At 40.1% G+C, this 17,323-nt stretch overlaps 1 protein-coding gene across 50 annotated transcripts in view; it reads right to left on the reverse strand.

The window, feature by feature from the left end:
* The window catches only part of LOC103723575 (uncharacterized), a 112,224-nt gene that overhangs the window by 48,404 nt on the left and 46,497 nt on the right, over window positions 1-17,323 (reverse strand). For 38 of the 50 annotated variants that reach the window (XR_015976033.2, XR_015976032.2, XR_015976031.2 and 35 more), the window contains 6 exons: window positions 13,565-13,678; window positions 13,360-13,443; window positions 11,322-11,450; window positions 2,887-3,085; window positions 2,659-2,799; window positions 2,473-2,516 (listed from right to left, as the gene is read on the reverse strand). Coding sequence is in view for 44 of the 50 variants with exons in the window: in XM_088717468.2 (XP_088573594.2) it covers window positions 2,473-2,516; window positions 2,659-2,799; window positions 2,887-3,085; window positions 11,322-11,450; window positions 13,360-13,443; window positions 13,565-13,678 (711 nt within the window). In the remaining 6 variants the exon portion in view is untranslated. The remainder of the gene's footprint in view (window positions 1-2,472; window positions 2,517-2,658; window positions 2,800-2,886; window positions 3,086-11,321; window positions 11,451-13,359; window positions 13,444-13,564; window positions 13,679-17,323) is intronic. The other 12 variants (XR_015976034.2, XM_088717460.2, XM_088717474.2 and 9 more) reach the window with 2 other exon arrangements.

A 17,323-nucleotide genomic window follows, 5' to 3' on the forward strand; every position in this document is an offset into this window, starting at 1 on the left:
GAGAAAGCAGGAGAGAGGGACCAACAAATGGTATCATATCCTGTAGTGCCACATCCCTAGCCATGTGAGAATGCTCATGATGAAAAAAATAAAATCAAGCCAGTCCATATCTATGTCAATCTATGAAGACCGGATTGTAATGATAAGGACCAGTATGTCCCTCTCCCCCTCCCTCTCCAGCGCTTCCTTTGCTAGTACAGAACAGAACGACACAACACAAGGGTGTACCATACCGTACTGCCAAGCAACTAGTATGGGTTTCGGTATTGGTACAATTAACCTTGGTTTAGTCAAATGGTTCGAACTTCGAATGATTGAACCATGTAGGTCATCAGATTGAATACATTTTTATCCAAGGCGACTTGCCAAAGTTGATAGATGGTGGGTTGTATAGCTTGAATAGAGTAGGTTAAATAGGTTTCAGTCTTTCAGAACATAGGTCTGTGTTATGAGTTATGACTGTCCATGTTGTGACTTGTTTCACCTACTAAAGATTTGCAAGGTTCGTTTTGCAAATAGATTGCTGACTTCACCCGTGAATTCTTAGAAAAAATAATTAAGGGTCCTTGTTTTGTTTGAAATAGGGGTAACCCCCTGTGGATGGCAGACAAAGTATTAGATGAGGGATTTCGAGACCTCTCTCACCCTGTCTTGCTCTCCCTCCCTCTTCCTCTCTCCCTCCCTTTCTCTCACTCGTGCTCCATCTCTCTCTCTTTTCCTCTCTGTCCTCTCTCTCCCTCACCGGATTTTTCGAACCGATGGCCAGAACCATGTTGGTTCCTCCTCGATACAATTTAGTAAGAGTCAAATCATTGGACTAAACCGAGTATGACACATCCAACTCAATTGTCAAAAAAGGGCAAAACCAAAAACTTTTCTGCATTCTCGTGCGCAGTTCCCCATGCGGGGCAACACACCTGCACGTGGTTCCCCACGCGGGGTAGCCCGCCCACACACGGGGAACCACGCCCGCGCGAGGCAGCGTGCCCCCGCGCGGTTCCCTGCGCTAGGAACCGCGCCCACGCGCGGTTCCGAACGCGGTTTTGCCCTTGTGCGATTCCCCACACGGGGCAGCGCGCGCCCGCACGGGGTCCCCGCGCGGGCCTTTAATGCTACAAAGTGGCATTTAAGCCACTTTGTAGCATCTAACATGGGCGCAGGCTCTCGCGGACGTGTTTTCTCCCCTTCCACGCCCCTCTATTCGCCGGTTCGGTATTGGTTCAAACCGGTCTGAACCGGTACCGTACCAGTCCGACAGGCGACTGGTACGCCTACCGGTTCTGGTACGGCAAACCTTGGATCACATAATGGGGCTGGTAGGAATTGTGGGTATAGGAAAACTGTATCTTGTGCAAACAAAGGTGTAAGAGTCAAATCATGAGCGGACAAAGACAAATAGCTATATCTTATAGGAATGTGGGACCGCACAATCCCATATTAGTAGAAGGTGTAAAAGGTTCAATCCGAGGGACTAGAGGCAAGGTTGTCTAAATCTCGTAGGGATGGGGGTAGGACCATTGGAAACCATGTAAATGGTTGCATACGAGGAAGATTCTCAAGTAGATAGAGGAAGGGGAGGCTAAATCTCAAATGGGTGAAGACTAAGTTGCCGCATCTGATGAGTCGGAGCAAAGGGAAGCTAGTCTCAAAGAGATGGAGCCATAAAGAATATGGGCCTATTTCTCTTCTTTTACTAGGTGGTGCAAGATCCAGCACTCCAAGATGGGTAAAAGAGGGAGAGAACAATTGAATATGCCCTAAGAAAGACATCTAAATTACAATTTGCTAGGGAGGAAATATGGGAGATCGAAGGGATTCTATGATTAGGATTAGGATCTGGCTTGTTTGACTTATTATTAACTCACCATCAAATCGAAGGGATTCAGTACCTCAGTGGTTTAGTCCTGGTCAATGAGTTCAAAAACAAAAATAGCAACAACATAACACTTATCATGAAAGACATTTAGATTAACCATCACTTCAATTTTAAGCTTGTTTGGACAAACCTGGAAGGTAACAAAAACCGGCCTCAACCAAACATACTAGCCAGAAGGTTATAACTCAGGTCCCTTGGCCCACCTAAAGTACCCAAAACCTCCCATGTGCACACATGATATGGGACCAAGCACATGCTCACACAAGTTCTCAAATGGAAGACTATTACTTAACCAAAACATAAGCAGATACACTCATTTGACCACGTTTTACTCAAATAATAGCCAACCAAAACATAAAAAGCTAGTTGATGTTAATAGATAATAATTGTTCACGATAAATACAAGTTGCTAGATAAGTGGAATAAAAAACAAACAACCTATTTTCTTAATGGAGAAACTATTAGTCACTTGAGATAATGACAAATCTTAAAGAAGAAATGTAAAACTCTTGATTAATAGAGACACAACTTGAGCAATAACACAAGCAAGAAAATATCTAATTTGCCAAATTTAAAAGGAAAGTGTTAGACCTTACTTTCATATAGCGTGCTAAAAATCCAAGCTCTTGCTGGTTACTACCTACATTATCATAAACCATAAACTTATTGAAGATAAGTGTTAATAACCAAAACTATTAGGAAAAGGCCTTCATGAGCTATAGCAAGTAATACAATCAAAGAATACCAATTAATACACAAATGGAAGAGGGCTAGCAACATACCTTGATCAGAGTCAATGCTAGATGAAAGTTTAATACATGGAACACAATCAACCCTTTCATCTTCAGCCCTCAAAAAATCAAAGATTATCAAAGCAACAAATGCTGTAACTTGCAAAAGGAAATCCAAGAGAATAGCTAATGCTGCACAAGAGCAGATCAGGGTAATTAAACCCTAGCATCAAAGTAAATCACAGTGAATGCAAGATTGAGGATTTAAAGTGATCTAACCAGCAAACATGGAGAAAACACGACAAGCCGGCATCGGGATAAAACTACCAACGGCGAAGGCTAGAATTTCAGATAAACTAGCAAGAGTAATTGATGGTCCAACTTCCACAAGTGCATTACATATCCTCCCTTCTAATGGCAACTCTAGTGGTTGGCGTTTCACAGCATGCACAAGTATACACATATTATCAACTCCGACCTGATATACATGACATATGACAAAAACATTAAGTGATTCTAGGTTGCTAAGATAAATGGTACAAGAAAGCAATGTAAAGTGGACATGCTTGCACATGAAATAAAAGAGAAGCTATCTTGTTCTTAATTGAGAAATATCTTAGAATTTTATAGTTTCTGATGTGATCCAACTCCTAAATCTAGAATTTGGAGTAAAGCTGCAATGTCAACTTTTTATTTCTATGGAGTTTTAAATTTGATTACTTTTATTGAACCCAAATGGGAATAGTATCTTATTAACATGTATAACAAGTAATGTCAAGTAAATTTTCTTAAATGATATCGATATGAATAATAAAGCCTATGTAATTGAGTAAGCTTTCTGCTAAGTGGGTAGTATGCATACTCAAACATAAACTACCGAACCAATGTACTAGGGAAATGACTTCAATGGATGGACCTTTGTAGCCTATAGATAGATGCTAAGGAAGGTCAATCAAGGACATGTGAAAGAGTTTGGCCTTTTCAGAGAGAGAAAATAGAGTGAGAAAGAGAAGAGAAGAAGGAAAGTCTTGACAGGAATCTTATGTTTTCTTTTGAATAATCATTTTCAATTTTTAAAATCTGTTACTTTAAGGTCTATTTAACCTCTTAGTCAATTTCAAGTTCATATGATTTCTCGAAGTTCTAAACCTCAACATTATTTTCAATTTTCGAGTTTCTTTCAAAATTTCAGACTTTACAATTGGCTTCTAAGTTGATGTATTTGTATGTAAAAATCCATCATACAAAAATATGATGTGACATATGATGTGACAACCCAACGTATCACTAGAAAAATATGTATATATGTGGAAGTGCAAAGTATCATTAAATATCATTTTAGCTGACATGCTTTGGAGACTAATTCATAAGACATTTTTAATCGATTTTTGAATTTGAGTAATGTTTAGGTACAATTGGATTTATGAAACCTTAATATTTGAGAACTGACTAAGTAACCTACTTATTGGAACTCTTTCCCAACTGACTAAATTGCATGCTTGACCTTGTGGGCCCCACTTGTGACCAAGTGAAGTTGGCTCCACCTTTTGCTGATCCACCCACCTGTTAGCCTATACATAGAGGCAAGGAGGGCAAGTAAAAGATCATAGAGTCTTAAGTATGCTTTGCATCTAACTTTTGAGATAAATCCATTTTAGATCAAATATTCTTTTGATAGTCTAAGGGTGAGTTTGGGGTTGCTTCACGAAAACACTTTCTCTAAACTCTTAAAGTAAAGAAGTTGTTTTCCAAAAAGATTGTTGTTTGATAACAAACTTGAGACTAGACTTTTTTTAAGAAGAAGAAGTATGAATTGTAGCTTTAAAAAATAGCTGCACTTCAAGATGCACAAAACCTATGGCGTGACTCCATTCTCCCATATGCCCTCATGCAGTCTCTATTTAATATTCTTCCCATCTCGATACATGACTCCTGCCTCTCCTCCATCCCTATGTCTTATCTTCTCTAACCCTTCCACCGGCAGCTTTCTCATACTTTCATGAAAACCAAGTCTCTTCTACAAAATCCTTCTACCTCTTCCCCTCTTGAAGATTAGAAAGAACGTGATCATCTCTTATCGATCTATCTCTTGCTTATTTTCCTTTACGAATTTCTTCCAGCATGATCTTGCAAAAGATGATGGTATGTTCCTATTTCTTTTTTCTTTTTTATTTTTGGGGAGATTCCCATTGTGTTTTTTCTTTTGCATGTGTTGATTCTAACAACACATTCTCCATTTCATTTAGTTCTGTCCTCCAAGAAGATTGATATATATATATATATATATATATATATATATATATATATATATATATATATATATATATATATATATATATATATGCCACTGTTTTTTTTTTAGATTGTTTAACCTAGTACCAATACTTTTTTGTTCAGAAAGTTATTGATTTGTTATGCTATTTAAGTTTTTGGGTTAGTTTTTGCTACCTTCTAAATAAAAAGAGACCATTATAGATTGGAGAACTTAAACAAAGATGACATAGGAAAAATAGAAAGAATATAAGCAAAGGTTCTGCTGACACCCTTCCTTGCCTCCCCAACGGATGTCAAGATCCTTCACACCTTCTACATTGGCAAGTCAAAAGAAGTCAAGCCATGCACTTGGCATGGTGCTCGTATAACAAACAAGAATGCACACCTTTACCGAGACACAGAGAGAGAACTAATAACAAATCTCGAGAAAGAAGACCCATTTAGGAGTCATATAAGAATTTTTGTAGTTATATGAAAGTTGAAACATTCTACAAGCCATCCTGTCCTTGATATATGGAAGTTTGGAAGCCATCCTGTCCTCTTCAAGCTACCAATGCTACCTCACACTATTAAAGTTTTGTGGTCACACTAGAAGAGAAACAATAGCTAGTAGGTTACAAGATGTGTGGATGTAGTTGTTTTTGGCCATTGCTTGAGCATTATGGAAAGAACATAACCGAAGAATGTTTCTAAGGAAGGAGCAAGAACCAAAATCCATGATAAGAGAAGCTACATAATGTTTTCAGCATAGGGAAAATTGGTCAACGAGACTAAGAGACACATGCATAACATGGTCAAAGGTGCTTTAACTAATGAGTTGTATTTTGTATTCTATCTTAACTCCAATCCTTATCTTTTGCCTTATGCAATGTCTGCTACTGACCTATTCCACTTTGAACTGACCGTACCTTACCATACCAGTAAGGTACCAATATAGTATATAGGAACAATTTGGTATATGAGCCGAACCAGTCCATACTGAACCGAACCGAGTGGAACCACCTTGTACTGGTAGATTTTAAGTAGTATCATCAATAGGAGTGAGAAAAAAAGTGTTGACAGCCTATCCTTATATGGAGTATATATCGTGCCATACCAACCATACCATATTGAACTAATAACATACCAATATGGTTCCCATTACTGGTTTTAGGGAATTGGTTCTATTTGTTTCCTTACTTCGGCATCATACCACTCAACTCTTTTTATAATCACTTCTTATCATTCATTATCTCAATGAAGAGTTTTTGGTTGGCTAGCCCCTCCTTTTCTTGAAATCAAAAAAGTGTTTTCTATCAAGTATCAACCACATCAAATACATAAAATACCACAAACCATTCAAAGGAGCCGGTGAACAATACCTTTACGTTCATATGGTACACGTTGAGTACTAAATATGAAAATTGGAGGTGATCAAACCCATTGCGGTGAAAAAGAATTTGGTTTCTTCCAAAGTTTGTTGTTCCGGTGCTAGAGCCCAATACGATCGGTTGATGGCACGATTCGGTACGACCCCATGCCGTTCTGTGCCAGGCCCATACCGACATAGTAGAGAGGGGAGGGAGGGGGAGAGGGAGAGAGGGAACAGGAGAGAGGAAAAGAGAGAGAGGGGGGAGGGAGAGGGAAGAAGGGAGGTAGAGAACCAGGGTAGGATATCATATTTCATAGTATCATATCGTGATATCATATTGGACTAGGATAACTGGACGATGCTAGTTTCGTGGTTGTCAACCCGTCTAAAGTACTGTATTGTCATTTATAAGTGAAGGGATCTGGCACTTACCAATGTATGGTTTAGTTAGCTGTGTCTAGTTAGAGGAGAAAAACGGAAAAATAGTTAGAGGATAGTTAATTTTCAGCAATTTGGCAACCAAAATAAATTCAGAGAGTAAAAAGGAATTTATTTTCATTTGGTGAGTTTGAGAGGAAAAGTAAGCCCCTAAAGCATGCAAGAGAGGATTTCAGATCTTTCTAGTTTTCTATTGAAGTAATTTACCTTTATTTGAACTCTATTTGGATTACCGCAGATAAGCCTTCTGAACTTATCATCTGGCAAATCTTAATGAATAGGAATGTCGTACACTTTACCAAGTTTGGACCACTCAAATCCACACCGGTTCATCAAAAAATTTTGGTCAAGTTCATCTAATTAGAATATCAAGTTTCCAAGTCTCATCATTTACTAGAAGATGACAATCCAAATGATCTTAGATTTTTGTGTAACATGTGAATGTTAGGGATAGTTTTGGTAACCTGTAGTCAATGATCTTAGATTTCCATATAACACGTAAATGTCAGAGATAGTTTTGGTAATATGTAGTCAATGATCTTAAATTCCTTGGAATAAAATAAAAAAGGAGCCCAAATTTTATGCGAAGTCAGCAAATTTTATGGCAAATCTAAGTGAATAGGAATGTCGTACACTTTACCAAGTTTGGACCACTCAAATCCACACCGGTTCATAAAAAAATTTTGGTCGAGTTCATCTAATTAGAATATCAAGCAAGGTACGCGGTACCGACTGTATCGACGTACCAGTGGGCATCAGTACCGGTACGGTACCGAACCAAACCGAGCCGAACCGATACGGTACCGATGGGGCTAAAAGCCAAAAAAAAATTGGAGCCGATACGGACTGGTCGGTACGGGCCGGTACGGTTCGGTACCGAAATATGTAGCTGTATCATACTAGTAGGATCCGGTATCGGTATGTACCAGCCCGTACCGGCCCGTACCGACCAGTACGGCAGACCATGATATCAAGTTTCCAAGTCTCATCATTTACTAGAAGATGACAATCCAAATGATCTTAGATTTTTGTGTAACATGTGAATGTTAGGGATAGTTTTGGTAACCCGTAGTCAATGATCTTGGATTTCCATGTAACACGTAAATGTCAGAGATAGCTTTGGTAAAATGTAATCTGATGGATCTTTGTTTAGAACAAAATAAAAAAAAGGAGCCCAAATTTTATGCAAAGTCAGCAAACCACTTGCCGACTTCACTTAAAATTTTCAAAGTAAAAAAAGAGCCTAGACGAACCCCTGTTTCGAACGAAATAGGGGTCCGAAGGGCGGAGCCCCTACTCCAACCCTCCGACGGCCCTCCCCCCTCTCCCTCTCCCTTCCTCCCCCACTCTCTCTTTTTCTCTCTTTCCTTCTCCCTCCCCCCTCCTGCCGACTTCTCATTTTGAATGGCAAAACCATCCCGATCTGCCGCTGGCACGGCTTGGTACGCTCCGAACTAGGCAATTCTGGACGGTTTCACATTTCTTAGTTTCTTCTACTGTCTCACCTGGAACTACTCTCGATCGTCTCAATAGTGGTGATTTTACTATGGTCCATTATATCACCCACCATCCACTGTAACTACTTATTGGTCGAGTTTTATTTCTTAGTTTGTTCTGCCCACTAAAATTCGAGGGAAGAAGAGTAGGGCTTCAAATGCAGGAATTGGTGGAAATCAAATCCGTTCACATTTGCTTTAGAGGGTTTGTTCCTTGAATATCTCACCTTCAGATGCTCAACTACTTCTTTTGTGCATTTGCCAATATTTAGGGGAACCAATGACGGTTTTCGAGTGCTGGTGCTAGTTCAAGGAAGTTATTCTACCTTACAGTATGTATGCTTTTCTCCTATACATATCTCTATGTAAACTGCCGCATAAATTGCCCAAATTACATCATTTTGTTCTGGCAATTTGCATGAAAATAAAGAAATTTATATTGACATGTTTTTCATGCAATATGTAATCTATAATGTGAGGGTCAATTTCTTAGATTCCGCATTCCAATATTTCAGCAATCATAAATTATTTAATCAATCTTCTGTTTTTTCCATCTGGTTGCTTGAAGTTAACATATTATATTTTAATATGAATATAACTCATATGTAACATTTCATAAAAAGCTAGAATCACATTCTGTTTATTTACTTTTAATACATAAAATTGTTCTATGTGCATCAATTTAATTTTGAATAACATTATTTAGGACCATATGGCAAACCAAAAATGGCAAGTTCGCATTTCAGCTCCTAGAACAGAAGCCTATAGGACACCAACATTACATAAATTATTTGTTATTTGTGTGTAGAAGTAATAGCTGAAAAGAGACCTGGGACACACCTAAACAAGGAAGGCTGGAAGAATGTTAAGGATGGATTTCAGAGGACTGGCCTAAGAATTCATAAAGATCTATGTTTGCTGCATAAAATTCATAAAGATCTGGCTCATTTGATGAACAATGTTAGCAAACATATACTTTCAATTTGGTATTACCAAACACATGTTTTCTTTCAGAAGCACTTATTTTAGAAAATGTGATTTTGTCATTTGAGTTTACAGAACACATTTTGTAGTGATAAATTCACTGTACAAAAGGGCTTCTATAGAGGTGCTTGCTATAAAGTACATTTTCATAAACTGAAGCAGCACCAAGTGTATCCTAAAACCACTAGTGGCTTTTTGAATGTGAGGTTTATATTAAATTTTGGACTTTATTATTGATTTGTTTCTAAAGCTGTTTCATATTTTTATGAATTTTACTCGGCCTTTGGTCCTATGCTACCATGAAATCATGTTTTAGTTTCTAAGCGAAACCATGAAATTGCATTAGTCCTCTAATTGACATTTTGAAATCATGTTTGGCTTCAGACTCTTCTCACTAGAACCTCTTTTTACATGCATTTCTTTTTGAAGCTCCCTGAAAAATGCTTCGTCTGATATTTGTGAGCACTTTCAAATACAAGGCAAGTGACCCAATTGAAGAACATGAGTGGACCCCAAGCCAAATGACATATAGGTAGACACCCTCGATTTATCACTGAGAAACCTCTGGCTTTGTTGGATCTGTGGCCTCACTTGGATTAGCAATGAGGATATATGTGGACCCAGTAGGAGTGACCTCATGCAAGATTGATAAGGAACACAGCCATGTGGTATAAGTGGAACCTGAGGATATGAGTGTGCTTGTCCAAATTACCAGTGAGGATAGGAGGGTGGCCTCGCTTGCATTCACAATGAGGATTTAGTGGCCTCGAGAATATAAATGAAAATTTATAAGATGATGTAAAACCATATGAAACATCAAAATTTGATATAAAGTGTGCTTTTGATTGTTTCTTCGTTTCTTCCATGATAGTGGATTTTAATTTCAAGAATTTTTCTTACCAAAGTGATTTAGTGAACTCTCCATGGTTCGCCATATCGGCCCGAATCGGACGGTACGGGTCATACCGTACTGTATCGGTTCAGTACTGGTACATGGCACAAGAGGCATACTGATACTCGGTACGTTGAAAAAATTTCGTACCATACCATACCGACATAGTGCTAGCATGACACCGGTATGATATGCAGAAGTATAGGAGTTATATATACTCATCATGGTTTGCCGTACTAATCCGAACCAAACGGTACGGAGCTTACCATACTGTATTGGTTCTGGAGTCGTACAGACACTCGGTATGCCAAAAAGACCTTGTATACTTTTTTGAAACTCATCAAAGATCCATAGATCATAGAAATTATGTGCTCCTATGTAGTCGTCTTTTCTAAAGCTGGCATAATATATCTTGAGTACTTTTTCCACCAAAAAGACCTTGTACCAATACAGTGCTAGTGTGGCACCGGTATGGGGCTCAGTACTGTGAGATGGTGAACCTTGGTGCCAACCAAGGTCTACTAAACCGGCCTGTACCGTCCGATTCAGCCCATACCGAATCAGTACAACCCCTGGCTGGCCCGATACAGTCTTAAAAAATGGTTCTGGCCCCGAAGCGGTTCCACGTTCATACCGGTGCGCCGGTTCGCACCAGTCACCGCTCCCGCGCATGCTGGGCAGCGTGCCTGCAAGCGGGTCGCCGCGCCCGCATGCGGGGCAGCGCCCTGCGCGGGTGTGAGCTGGGAACCGCACCCGTGCAGGGTTACTTGCAGCGGAAACCGCGCCCGCGCGGGGTAGAGCGTCTACGCGGGTGCGAGCAATGAATCGTGTGCCCAGCTCATGCTCGCGCACGGGTTTCCGCACAGGGAATCGTGCCCACGGCCGGTTCCCCAGCAGGAAATAGCGCCCGCGCGCGATTCCCTGTGCGGGGCAACGTGCCCATATGGGGCAGCCCGCATGGGCCATTTAAATGGCCCATATGGGTTGTTTTTTATTTTCGCGTCCGCGTACTTTGCTGCTCTGTTAGCCAGTTCGGTACCAATACCGGTGTCCACCGGTACATCGGTATGGTCGGTATGGCGGATCTTGTACTAACAGTAATAATCAACGCTTGCTAACTCACTATGCATCAGAATTATTGCAAAATAGTCAAGAGAAGTTCAATTTCTCTAAATAATACCATCATACGGATGTGATGGGACAGAAATTAATTACGTTCTGGCTAAATTCATAGAGTAAAACATAGAACTGAAATTTTGCAGAAAGGTAACAAACTTACAGCTAGAACAAGAAAGGGAATCACTTCCATTATAATTAGTGTTGACTTAACTCCAATGGCGCTAAAGAATCCAACTGATCCAAGAACAGAAAGCATAACAAGAACAACTCCTGACAGGCCAAGTAATACCTGGAATACAGCAATCAATTTGCCAAAAATACACACAAGATCAAAGGACATAATAACAAAACATCAAGTAGAAACTATTTATTAAGGAAAAAGAATGTAAGTTTGTAACAACAAATTACATTACCATGGAAATTTCCATTTCCATAGGAAAGATTTTTAGACAAAAGGCATTTTCAAACAGCTTAGTCTGAGAACATGACCTTAACCCATGTTCAAGCTTAAGATGAAAATATTGCTTCAATAATGCAAGTTTGGCTCATGCAATAATTGATTTGCCCATAGTAAGTAACAAGATATGGCTCGGTCCAGGAGCAGCTATAACAAGTAGACCATACAGAGATGTGACAAATGATAAGATTATAATACTCATGTATATAATGAAGCCAACATGTGTCAACAAACAATATAGTGTTGCACATAGTACCAATTATAATCAACAACAGCATGCCACAAGAGTCAGACCACATTAAGCCAACCAAGTGTAAGAAGGAAAGCATGCACGGAGTTGCAGATAGTACATTTGATAGTTAGCATGAGAAATTCCAAAAATCATGGCTTATGGAATATTTAAAGGATATAGAAAAAAAGGTTGGGTCTAAACTTCAATTTATATACTAAGCAATTACATTCCAACCCACTTTTCTCTAAGTTTTCGTCCTCTCCAGATCTAAACCACGGCTGTTTGAGCATGGATTGGTGGGACTGGGGCCTATCAAAATAAATGTTGTTTCAGGACATAATTGGAAGTTCAAAAAATAGAAAGAAAATCCATGAAACTAAGATTATGGTCATCCTCACCCTAAAACATCACATTTTGGGTTAATTTTTATATTGGGAAAGGGTTCTGATTCTTAGGAATCATAACATCATGTAGACCCACAGCCCAAGTCTCTATTATGCCCATCTGTAAGGCGATGTCCTTAATTAAAACAGGGGCAATGCCTTTGTTTCTACTTGCACTTGGCAGCCAGCCCTCTCCATTGCCCCTCTTATTCCCTCCCTCTCGCATGTGCCCAAAAGCCACCATATTGAGTCCCCCATCGCACCTCCTATCTCTCATTCTCTCTTCCCTCTCACTCACTCTCCCTCACTCTATTTCCCTTCCCCTTTCACACTTTCTCTATCTATTTCTCTCCCTCTTTCTCTTACTCCCTCACTCTTTCCCTCTTATTCCCTCACTCTCTTGTGGAGGAAACCAGTAAAAGGTAAGTGGCCTGGCTGTCATAACAACAGTTCTTTCTACATTATAACAATTGTTATTTTAGCAATTCAAGTTGCCAGAAAATTTTAGAAATTATTCTAAAATATTAAATTGGAACTAATTCGGTACACTTGTGATTTTGAGTTATGAGGTTATGGGGGGATCCTTGCGAAGAAGTTAGTCTACTTAATTGTTGGCATTTCAAAGGTAAGTATCTAAAATATTTTCTTAAAATTTTGAAAATATGTTATGCCAAATGAAATGCAAATAATCATAATTTGAAATTAGATTGCATAAGAAAATCATTTCAATATATGAACTAAATTCTTGAATTTATTACTATAGAATATATTCTACAAAAATTCTTAATTCATGATTGGTGCATATTAAATTATATGTTTTAAACTAGCTGCATTGTTTCTACATGTTATTGTGAAAATCTTTCTACTATTCACATAAACTAGATCAAGAAAGCAAGTTTATTGAAAGTCCTTTGCAAATCAGGTGGCAAACATCACTTGGTTTAAACCGGCCTAGAATCTTCACCATGTCTAAGTTACCCAACACAACCATATTAAAAAGAAAAGATGCTTCAAACTAAAATATAAAGCTTCATGCAAAACAATTCAGGGTAATCCTAGATATGAAAACATACACATATTGGTTATAGTGAAATAATGAAGAAAAGAAATTATAAAGTGATCATACCTTAGATGAAACAATAAAGGAAGACATACGAGGACTATCACCCAGTGTGAAAGATATGTAAGCAAACATCACAAGATAGCTTACCTGTTTCAAATTCAGAAGTGAAAAATAAGTTAACTAGATAGAACTCCACCTTCCGAAAGGGCTGCAAACTATATAATTTCAAGGAAAAAAATCAAATTGGCATTGCACAGGAAATACTGACCACTATAGTGATTACATCAGCAGCACTTTCTCTTTTCAGTTCTTCCTGGATAGAACTTTCCGATGAAAAAGAAAGAGTAAGATTTTGCAGCTGTACCATTGGTTGTAACTCTTCCTGCCATGTATGTTCAAACCATATATGGAGATTATTTGAGAAACTGTACAATGCGTGCACCAAAAATAAGTGGCAGATGCTCATTCTCTATAATAGTGTGACCTATGTATGCTATAATATACCGAACCAGGCAATCCGAGGTGTACCGTACCATACCAGTTAGGTACCGATACACCATAAGAAGGGTGTACTGACACTCGATATGCTGAACTGGCCCCATACCGAGCATGCCAACACAATGACAAGGTGGCACTATTATAGGGCCCGGTACAGAGATGGCATACCTTGGTATGGCCTCTATAAGATATATGTAAAACAATTAGAATGAACTATGATTGAGAAAAAGTTGCCCATACAAGTGATTATTCATCTAAACTATCTCAATTAATATGCATGCCCATTGAAAAACTTTACTTGCAACACAACATGAACATTAGTGAGTGTACACCCTTCCTCCAAATTCTATAAAATATATAATGATATGTCACAACTAATCATCATCAAGCAGAAGTTATGGCCAAGCCTTATTGATAACTAAGTTCTAACTAATTTTTAGTTCTATTGGTTCCTGTTCTTTTGAGAAGATGACTAAATGATACACTAGAACAAGTGTTTTCATGATATTAGACACATTATATAGAAGAGCAGGGACATCCATGAAACATCTGTTAGAAAACTAGAGCAAGGAAGATAAACAGTGGCAGTCAAGATTATGTATGATGAAATTTAAGAATTTAGGATAATTCATAAAGCAAATATTAAGTTTACACAATTTTAGAATACAATTATCAGCAAAAACAGCAACCAAGCATGTGACATGAGTGTCAAAAGCAATAATGTTTAGTTTTGCAGGAAATATTTTCAGCAAAATAAGAAGGAAAAATAAATCAAAGCAACAACAAAAGAACACAGAATTTTATGTGGTTTGCCAAAGACCTGCCTACATCCACAGAGCATGCACCTATTTCACTGTGACAAAAATTGAGAAAAATATGAGGAAAATTCTTTCCTGAACCCTTGTACACCCCTCTCAACTATCTCTCTCTCTCAGTCCATGAAGAAGCAATATGATGCCTTACAATATGATTTGGTGCAAATAGAATAGAACCCTAAATAAACGTAGGCTATCCCACAACCATTAGATTAAAACCCAATCTAACAGTTGTAATAAAAGACAAAAATAACAATCTCCATCTTGGCTTTTGTTATAGCCACCCTAAATGTGAGATATGGGGCTGAAGTCGGCAGCCCCAGCCGACTTCAGCCCCGTCCCCATTCTAGGAAGGCCGGAACAGAGGATCGCGATTGCGATCCTCTCCGGTTCTTCCGGGGACAAACCAGGCAAGGGCGCCGCAGGGATCCCGCGGCGCCCTCCCTCCGACCGATCCGCGGCCAATCCTGGCCGCGGAATCCTCTCGGCCGCCGCGATTCACGCGGCGGAGAGTCGCCGCGAGGGGTGATAAAAAAACCCCCAAGCCCTCCTCTCCTCCGCATCCTCCTCCTCCTCTTTCCCCCTTCGCTCCTCCTCCTCTCCTTGGTGACCGGCATCCTCTTCCCGACCGAGCGCCGCCCGGACTCCCTCGCGGCCACCACCTGTTCCGAGATTCATCCTCTAGATTTCGAGCGCCGCCACCGCCGCTTGACCACCGAATCGAGCACCGGCGGCCGAGATCTTCCTCCCACACTACCTCTGCCACCGTCGGTAAGCCTCCCTCCTCCTTGCTTTCATGGGTTTTGGTCTCCTCTGTTTCAACCCAAGCAACCGAGATGATCTTGGTTGCTTCTCCTTCCCGTCGGCCACGGCGACAGTCGCCGGCCGCCATGGCAGCCGGCTAGCCATCGACCGAGGGGTGGCCTTCGGCCACCCAGGCCGGCCACCCCGCCGGCCCTCTCCCTCTCTTCCGTCTCTCCTACTCCCCCTGTCCATGGGGGGGGTTTGAGGAAGGAAGAGGCCCATCACGGGCCAAGCTGGGCCCTATCCATTGCAGGCCCAACTTGGGCCCAGTCCAGTCCGGATGGGCCCAGTTGGGCTGAACCTCTATAGGCCCGACTTGGGCCCAGTACACGGCGGGCCCGACTTGAGCCCAGTTCACGGCAGGCCCAGTTTGGGCCCAGTTTTTTATTAAAAAAAAGAGAGAGAGAAGAAGAAAACCCGAAACCCAACTTGGGCCCTATTCAGATCCGAGCCCGGAACCCGAACCGGATCCGAAACCCGAAACTCGAAATCCGAACCCATTTGGCCAATAAATGAAATTTTACAGATAAGCCCTTGACATTATGTTATTTTAGGACCTTCTGTAATTTGTATTTGATCCCTATAGAAAAGATTTTTTACATAAAGATCCCCAACTATATTTTATTTAGCCCACTCAAGCTTTATAAAATAGTACCCTGTAAATTAAGTATTAGTCCCTGCAATTAATTTTATTGTATAAATGAACCAATTAGAAGCCAACCTTGGGGGCCCTATTTAGCTGGGTCTATGCGGGCCCATTGGGCCGTGTCCGATATGGGCCCTATCGGGCCATGCCCATTATGGGCCAACTCTGGGCCCTGTTGGGCCGTGTCCAATAGTATTATTTTTGGATTTTGCTTAGTTCTGAAATTAACAAGGAATTAATTAAATTTAAACAGGTGAACCTGATCTGCCTATCTGAAGTAGGAATTAAGCGAGAAGAGGTAAGTAACTTAATGCTTCAAAGTGCATTTTCGAAATTATTTGGTAAAATAATTATTAGTGGATTAATTTCGAAATATGTTTTGTATTTAGTAAAATGAGTCTGGCATGTTAAATTTCATTTGAAAATTTGTTATATGCTCTGAAATCCGCAAAATATGACTGGATAATTTATGAAAATCTATTTTTCTGTATATATGCATTCTCAGCATGGCTATGATCTGTTCTGCTCTGTTCTGGCCCTGCTAATGGGGATTATACGTTGGACCTGTCGACTTGTAATCTGTGAGGAACCGGTTTCGACACCGGCTGCCATCGGTGGGTAAATATAATGGATTTGGCACTTTTGTGCAACACCGGCTGCCATCGGTGGATAAAAATAGTGGATTTGGCACTTTTGTGCAACACCGGCTGCCATCGGTGGATAAAAATAATGGATTTGGCACCTTGTGCAACCCATGCCACTGGGTTACGTGGCCGTAGCCTATCATGTTGAGATTCTGATATCATATTTTTGGAAAAATGATAATAAGTTTTGAAAACAGTAAAATGATGTTATTTATTCCAGTCATTATCCTGTATTTTGACCTGATATGCTCCGACCCTACTTTGGGGTATTTTGTTGCTTACTGGGCTAGTGTAGCTCATTATTTTATTTTCTCTATTTTTCAGATCCAGAGGCTTGATCGCACGGGAATGGGGAGTGCGTTAGATGTTTCGATGATTCCATCAGTTATTGGTCCTTTAGTTAGATTGATTAGAGTATTTGACTTACGTCAGCATATGTTATTTGAAATTTTGTAAGACTGCTTTTGAATAAATTTAAATAATTATGTCAGTTTTGAACATCTGTATTTGTTCCGATATGCTCCGATGCCTTGCACGCCTGTGCGGCCCGCCGTGCGGGCGTGCGGCGTCTGCCGCACCTCGGGCTCGGGGCGTGACACTAAAGATCATATCGAACTGTA

Source organism: Phoenix dactylifera, chromosome 3 (genome assembly GCF_051530095.1).
Source record: "Phoenix dactylifera cultivar Ajwa chromosome 3, Ajwa_hap1_PhDact_Kaust_v1.1, whole genome shotgun sequence".
NCBI classification, from domain to species: domain Eukaryota; kingdom Viridiplantae; phylum Streptophyta; class Magnoliopsida; order Arecales; family Arecaceae; genus Phoenix; species Phoenix dactylifera.